This window comes from Bolinopsis microptera, chromosome 12 (genome assembly GCF_026151205.1).
Source record: "Bolinopsis microptera isolate Bmic1 chromosome 12, MBARI_Bmic_1.0, whole genome shotgun sequence".
In the NCBI taxonomy this organism is placed as follows: domain Eukaryota; kingdom Metazoa; phylum Ctenophora; class Tentaculata; order Lobata; family Bolinopsidae; genus Bolinopsis; species Bolinopsis microptera.
Window position 1 is genome coordinate 12,825,127 of NC_087083.1, and position 8,584 is coordinate 12,833,710.

The 8,584-nt window shown below is 35.9% G+C and overlaps 2 protein-coding genes across 2 annotated transcripts in view; both read left to right on the forward strand.

The window, feature by feature from the left end:
• The window catches only part of LOC134824344 (NAD(P) transhydrogenase, mitochondrial-like), a 1,149,555-nt gene that overhangs the window by 1,086,556 nt on the left and 54,415 nt on the right, over window positions 1-8,584 (forward strand). The gene's annotated exons all lie outside the window — the stretch shown is intronic.
• On the forward strand, window positions 6,075-8,548 carry LOC134824196 (dynein light chain Tctex-type 1-like). The gene is made up of 3 exons (XM_063835968.1): window positions 6,075-6,158; window positions 6,441-6,590; window positions 6,868-8,548. The coding sequence occupies exons 1-3, from the start codon at window positions 6,080-6,082 to the stop codon at window positions 6,981-6,983; spliced, it is 345 nt and encodes a 114-aa protein (XP_063692038.1). The 5' UTR covers window positions 6,075-6,079; the 3' UTR covers window positions 6,984-8,548.

Consider the following 8,584-nt stretch of genomic DNA (forward strand, 5'->3'; position numbering starts at 1 on the left):
AAGGATATCATCTGAATAATCTGCAAAACGTGGTCTCTCCATAGATTCTCGGACTGGTTATTGTGCAGTGCTGTACACTTGTTTTTTCAATAGTTGTTTTAAGTCCTACCTCAGCTGTGGTGTTTGTAATCAACGAAAAATATGTTTTTTTTTTTTCTATTGGCATCCGACTCAGCACGCTGTATTGCTGTGCTATCAGATATGACAACTTTTACCGTTCCTGCGGGCCGCCATTGATAAAGAACTAAGTGATTTCTTAAATAGTACGCTCAAACTGTTTTAGTGAGGTGTTCACCTCAAAGTACTTCTTAAGTCATCTGGGGCTGGGAATTAGTTTTGGATTATTTTCCCTGAACATAAAACTTCCTGTGCGCAGTTTTTATCAATATCACTGTATACCACCTCCCAAACTGCCCTTGGATTTATCACAGTGGCTTATTATCCGTACACCAAATAGCAAAGCAGCATGTTCCAGATTATCATGTTTGCTTGAAAGTCAGAGTTGAAATGCTTTCTTCTGTGTGAAAATCTGTATCGTTGCCTTTCCACCAAGATGCATCTCTCTCTCTTCTGTATCTTCTTTGATTATAACCGTGATAGCTGTATCAGCTCAAGGTTAAGTTTCTGCATGGATCCCTTCGTGAAGTTGGATAGCTGTTAAAGTGGGAGTATTTGTGTGTTCTCCAATGCTTATGATCAATTTCACCATCTTTTCCCTCTGTTTTCTGATTTTCTTGTATGATCCCTGCAATCCTAAACTTATGCTGTGGGTTCATCTAATTCAGGATTTTGCTGTTTTGCTTCCACTAAAACTTGACATTTTTTTCTTCACTTAATGATTACAAAATGTCTTTCTATGATCAAAAAATCGCACTCTACTCGCGATTGTTTGGTGCTTTTCGGCAAGCCACACACCTTTTCTAACATGATTTTATCGCACAAACAATATTGACGGTGAGTATATTCGAAAATGGTAGATAAGTTTATATCTTGATCTTGTATTCCTCCAAGTAGGAGGGAAGACGTGCGATCGGCGAGGAGGGGAGGATATAATAATCAGTTCCCATCTCTTCTAACATTGTATCAGGGTGTAAACATAGCAAAATTGACAGTAAACTCTAGCTCGAGGACATGGTTAGTACAGATGAGCAGTCACTAAATCTTCATTTTTAACTATCAATGACAGTGCCATTCTCTGAAGGAGTTTTGTGGAGTTATATTAACAAGGGTTTCTTAACAGCAGACTGTTCACTCCTATATTTGTTAATTTTATTTTACCAAAATCATAAAGTCTGTCTGTGATAGTCACGTATCACGCTGTATTAAACGGTGTGTGTACTAAGAACATTTTTCCTTCGCTGCAGCTTGTTCTAACTCTTTCTAGTAAGTGCCTATCAAATCAACATCTCCGCTCATTAAAAAACATGTATGTTGATTCTGTCCACGAATGTCATGACCTGGTTTTTTGTGTATCGATGGTCTCATTTGGAATGTACGTGATCCTCTTCTTCGTCTCATTTATTCTTCTTCTTCTATTTTGTCCCTTAATACTGTCATAAACTATTCGATATATCGTATGTGTTTCTCAAGTTCTTTGATAGAGGTAATTGTGTGAAAAGGGGGTTTGATTGTTGATAGTTGAAGGCCTAATATACACATATAATCCTGTGCCGTGTCATGAGTATCCAGATATAAACGGTTGCCCTGATTAACCTCCGGGCAAAGAACATAACGTTGTCAATAAAGGTTATTCGTTCCTTCAATGTCATCATAATGTTGAAATCGCTTGCATATCGTCTAAAAACACATCAAATCTAGATGTTGATTTATTATTTCTGAAAGCAGTTTGGCTGATTTGGATAACTCGACAAAAACTCTAACTTGCCAACGTGCCTCTTAAATTCTCCGGAATAATGAATTATGATAACTTGATTATCAGCTAATTTGAAGGATATCATCTGAATAATCTGAACGTGGTCAGTCTCCCTAGATTAGGCTGGATATTGTGCAGTGCTGTACACTTGTTTTTTTTTCAAAGTAGTTTAATCCCTACCTCAGCTGTGGATGATAATCAACGAAAAATAAGTTTTTTTCTATTTGCTTTCGGTAGCACGTGTATTGCTTTAGCTTTCAGTTATACCACTTTTCCCGTTCCTGCGGCCATTGATATGAACTAAGTGTTTCTCTAAATTGTACGCTTCAATGCTTCTTAGTGAGGTTGTTCACTCCTAAGTTACTTCTTAATGACATCTGGGGCTGGAATTCGTTTGGGGAGTATTTTCCCTAACATAAAACTTCCAGTGCGCAGTTTTTTATAAATATCCTGAACCAACCGTCCAAACTGCCTTGATTATCACAGTGGCCTTATTATCGTACACCAAATAGCATGCAGCATGTTCCTGACTTTACTCATGTTTTGCTTGTAAGTCTGAGTTGAAAGCTTCTTCTGTGTGAAAATCTGTATCGTGCCTTTCCACCAAGATGCAAAAATCTTCTGTATCTTCTTGAATATAACCGATGATAGCTGATCAGCTTCCAAGGTATGTTCTGCTCTGGATCCCTTCGTGAAGTTAGGATAAGTGTAAAGTGGAGATATTTTGCTGTTCAATGCTTCTGATCAATTTCACCATTCTTTCCCTCTGTTTTTTCTGATTTCTTGTATGATCCCTGCAAATCCTAACTTAGATGTTGGGTTCACTAATTCAGGATTTTGCTGTTTGCTTCACTAAAACTTGTCATTTTTTTCTTCACTTCAATGATTAAAATAGTTCATTCTATGATCAAAAAATCGCACTCTCCTCGCGTTGTTTGGTGCTTTTCGGCAAGCCTAAGAGATTTCTTTCGATCACAGGCCTTCTTTGAAAACGACAAAAAGTAGCCGGGCCCGAACAGGCAGTCCGAAAGAAATAAAAACTATAACAAACAGACAGTATAATGGTCAACATCAATCTGACATATTTTGTTCCTTCTAGTACCCTGAACCTCTTGATTTGGATTTAAGTAGCACGACCTTAGTTCGGAAATTTAATTCAAATGCATAGCATGAGTATATAAAAGAAAATTTTCAGATATAACTGCAAACTGATTGACAAACTAAACCATCCCTCATCAGAGTGGTAGTCATGACAGGACCATGTTACTTTGATATTAAGTAAAGCTAACATCTTTCGCTAGGGTCTTTAAACGAAGTAAATGTCGGGCAGCTAAATATAAACAAGTGTAGACAACTGGACGATTTTTTAAAAATGTCGTACGAGCAAGAAAAGGTCATCAAAATATATTTTAACTACAGGAACAACATAAACATGAAGGAGGTACCGATGTAACTGTGCAGTGTGATAACACGAGGTGCAGTGAGCAGCACATCACTGATGACACTCATATCGCTCGATTTTACAATCCAATAATCAAATTTTACAATCTAACTCATCGCGCGGCTCCTCTAGCTAATACGTTACTTTTCTCCAATTGGCAGTTTGCGTGCACGTGTCTTTTCTGAGGCCCCAATTGGTTCTAAATGATCACGTGAATGCTGGTCACGCGCACATCAACTTCCAATGAGCGTACTGCCATTTTTTCTGAGGCGATGGAGGTCGTAAATCACTCAGCCCGAATATAGATTTGGCGGAATGACAGGCTGAGCGCGGCCCAGTAAGTGTATACGCGTACTGCGTGACGCGCTTCTACAAGCGAGAGGGCTCTGGTTAGAGCAACACACGAAGCGACAACTTTTTAAAATTTTTACTTAACCCGCCGCCCGACCGCTCCCACGCAAAACATATATTGTTTGTAAAATGTAATCCTAACTATAATTTTATAAAATTGAATTATTAAACTTTTTGTCGAGAACAGAATTTATAAACATTTTACAAAAACCTTGAAAATATTAGTATATACAGTATAATATGGTTTAGATAGATTTTAAATAATGTGTAATACATCTTAGTTATAGTATTATATAGATCATTCATAAATTTTTTTTTCAAAGATAAATTTTAATTACAAATTATTATATACATTGATTGACTATCCCAACCCTTTTAGATCGTAGCTTTGCATAAAAATGATTTATTCAACTTCGAAGTGAAGATTAAGCATATTGAAAATGCACACGACACGCAAAGCGACGATGAACTCAAAAGTGAAATATAAAAAATTGTAAAATAAGGAATAATCTTTTGACATTTCCGAAAAAGTTATAATATTTTATTTGAATGCTCTACCTGTCGATGTTTAAAACTTTAACAGTGCCAAAATTTTTTAAGATAGAGCCAGAATATTTAAAAAATAATTGAATCCTAAAGGGAATTTGCTATGATCGTCATTGGATAGTGTCTGATGAAGTAGAATCGAAGGAAATAATTATTTGGGGAACAAGTGTGAACATAATAATAATTTGTGGTTTTATTCCTATTTACCAAAGAAGAAGTTTATTAATTTAAACTGGGGTTGGAATTGTTGAATTTATGATAAACCTTACAGCAAATAGACTTAAGTGGCTCTTGCTTGTGAAAGGTGTACCAACTACCTGCCGAAGTGGTGGGTTGGGAGTCCCCCCTGGGCCTGGAATCATTTCGTCCCTGGGATCATTTCGTCTGTAAAATTTTACATAATGTAAAAGCTACAATAAATTGTCTATAAAATTTACATTAACAAACTTAGAAGATCTCATAGCTCGTCTTCTGAGGGATGAGATTGAAGGATACGTCATCCAGTCCAAGGTGCTGGGCTTTTTGTCTTCCTCTGATTCCCTTGAGTGTGATTTTTGACCTGGCTCTTAGCTTCTTTATTGTGGTTCTTTATTGTGGTTAAACATTTTGAAGATCTTATGTGTAGATCGTTATGTTTTCATTTGATTTTATTTACCCTTATGAAAGGATAATTACTATTGCCAAATCTATTCGCATATATTTTTGAATTGTTTGGTGTTTCCAAATTGAGGTAAGTTTGACGTGAACAGCACGTCCTTGTTAAAATCCTGCAAGACGTGCTGTGATGAAACGCTGTGATGAAACGCTACTTGGCTACAACAACTTCCATTGTCAAGGATGGAAGACAATTGCTTGTAAAATGCCCCACCAACCACAGCCTAAGGCTTTTTTTTTAATTTTTTTAAAAAAGAGAGGCTGGGCCTGGTTGGCCCACGAGAGGATAGCATATGGATGCTTTGCCTACCTCTGGGGTATGGCAGTCCTGTGTGAGGATGCCAGTGGAATCAAGATGTGTAATCAAGGATGATGGTAAGTGTTGTGGGGTGTGTCATAGATAAATGCTTAAGTGGTGGTTGAGTGTGGAAGAGAGAGGCGAAATAAGACGGCGTTAAAGTAGTCGCTATGTTACACCTGTCTGGTCCAACTCCTCTGGCATCACTAAGCGTTTAGTGTGGTTTGTAAAGTTGACAATGGTGGAGATGTGTTGGTTGTCGAATATGTCATTGACAGAGAGGTAGTAGTCCCGGAAATATTGACTTCTTATTTGGGCAATAGCCGGGCACTGTCCGAGAAAGTGTGAGACAGTCTCCTCTCCGTCGCCGCATTTAGGACAAGCACTTGTGTCTGATTTGCGAATGGTGTGTAGGTGTTTGTTGAGGCCACAATGTCCTAAGGCTTTGTACAACTGAGTACATCCTCTAGCTCTGCTAGCATGAGACAAGAGATAGCCAACTCTCTTTCACTATGAGGAACCACACGTCAATGAGTTTGCAGCCTAATTAAAACACAAGTTCCAGAAACCTGACTCACTCAAACACCTCTTGATAAAAACTACCAGACAGTATACCACCCATCATCAATGCAACAGACCATCATGTGACAATATGACTAGAAAGAAATCTGAATTTATCTTATGGCATCCTTACAAATTAGAAAGTAACTGGGTTATCTTTGTACAATTAATGTGATTCTCGGAACAATGCTTAACAATGTTTATTTTATTTTTGTTGACTGTTTTTGCACTACAATGCTTACAAACTCTGGTTATTTTCTTTTTTTAAATCTTATCTTTTATCGTTTGGTTACTTTCCCTAAACACCCATTATCGAGGAAAAGTGATAATTTTTTATTTTGAACAGCTGTTAATAATGGATAGTGATTTTGCGGCTGGAGAAGACACTGCCTTTGTGAATGACGAGATAAGTAGCATCATCAAAGAAGCAATTGGTAAGGGCTCTTAAAAAACCATTATTTTTCTTTCAGTTTCAGTGTTGAATTAGCAGTTTTTCAGCCAGTCAAAAATTTACCATGAAACCATGTAAAGTAACTTTGGAAATATAACATTGTAACAAACGCACAATAGCTAAAATATTCTTTAATGGAAAAGCCATCAAAAAAAGTCTGAAATTTTTAAAGTTCACCCTAGTAGACAGTACATTAATTAATAGATAATGATATTCATGGCACGTGTTAAATTATAAGTTTGCTTTAAACATTTCAATATTTCAGAAGCAACAATTGGTGGTAACACGTACCAACACAACAAAGTCAACCAATGGACTAGTAACGTTGTAGAACAATGTTTGAACCAGCTGACCAAACTCAGCAAACCTTTCAAGTATATTGTCAACTGTGTCATCATGCAGAAGAATGGAGCAGGTTTGATACAATTTTATCCTCTTAAATTTAACTCAACTTTCCTCAATTCTCTGAAACAGGCCTAATCCTGTGGGTGAGATGTCAATAATAATCACCTGACTGCTGACATGACACACTCACCCACCACCCACAATTAGTATTTCTTACCGTTCTCCAATGGTAAAATGAAAAACATTTAAAAGTTTTGCAGCTGTTTCCAAATTAGTCCCACCACACTTCCAGTTAACTGTTAACTACTTTAAACTGCAAATTAATAAAAGTTTTGATTTTTCTGCAGGTTTGCACATGGCAAACTCTTGCTACTGGGACAATGCAACTGATGGGAGCTGTACTGTACGATGGGAGAACAAGACTATGTACTGTATCGTCAGCATTTTCGGACTGGCTATTTAGAAAGATCTCTAGAAAGATCTGGAAGTGTCTCGGAGGAAATGGAATCATCTGGAACTATTTAGTTCAACTAAGAAGACGTCAAGAGTTCTCTTCAAAGAATGATTTAAGCTGTAGAATTTTTGAGTACAAATCATTAATATCATCATAACGTTGGACATGGTCTTGCTAAATTGTGAAATTTGATTAAAAGTCTTACCCAAATAGCGAACCATTTGTCAATTTAACAACCTAATCTCTCATATACGTATAACAGTTTAACTACTATACTTAGTATACTAACTGCTCCTTTGGTATAAAACTGCAACTAAAAATAACTGAGGTCTTATATTATGCTTTCACATGCTGGGAGTTGTTGTATCATAAGTCGTGATAGATAGATCACGTTTGCTGATTAATGATTCACATACTGTTGGATAACTTTCCTTATCTCGCCCTTGTGGAGCCAATGTCTTGATTAATTGTATTTACTAATATATGTAGTACTAGTATAGTACTAGTATAGTAGTAACTTTAACATTATTTTTGGTGGTTTAGATGTAGTTACCTTGACATTATTTTTGGTGGTTTAGATTGATCAGGAACTTTCATTTGCTGTCCCGTTACCCCATTTGTCTTAATGACTAAACAGTATTAACTATTACTATTAAGGTATGTTAAGAGGGTTTTGGGAGTTTTTAAGCAAATCATTGACATTTGCATGGTGTTTCCAAGTTTTGTATTATATTTGTAAATAAGTCAGTTAGTAAAAAGTTTTAATGATGCCATTGTTTTAGTTAAAAGACAATGAAACTAGAGATGGGTAGCTAAAATATTTGACCATTATCTAATATATGAAGCATGTTCATTTAACTATAAAAGTAGTAAACTAGTCTAGAGTTTGTCGACCTGGTTAAATGATATTTTTGGGGCTCTAAAAGGATTGTAACCGCCTGCACGGCGCCCTGTTAGCTCTTTAACTGATTTTAAGAGTTTAACCGTTTGGGATGGGCCGTGTCTTTATATATTTTCAAGACTTTATGCTAACGGATTGCTTTTTAATCTACGTTATTATACTCTAGTTTCAGTCCACAACGATCGCTTTTTTGTAACACTGATATGATTTAATTTAAAGTTCTTCAATTAATACTACTTTTAGTACTTTTAACAGTATGTTCAGTGTTCACTCGTTGCTCTATAATATGTTAAGTGCTACTGAATAAGTATTACTGTACTATATTCACCCTGTTTAGTTTTTAATAAATTGCCACCCGCCAAAAATGTAAAACAAATCATTACTGTACCCTTTATAATGACAAATTGACAAATTTATAACTAGATGCAATTTTTTCACAAAATTTAGTTATGATTATTTCCCCCAAGCATATTAAGAACATTGTCAACATTTTGTATAGTCCACTTAATTAATCTTAATTATGTGTTTCACTGCAATTAATTAGAGGAACGTATCATATACGTATAATATACAATATTATTGTGGAAACTCTAATGAAATGTGTTAACACATGAATGAGGAAATTGTTTCAATTATATTTTAAATCATGAAGTTGCAGCACGACATGATAGAGAATTAAATGAATTTTAACTTTTAAATCAAGTTCAAT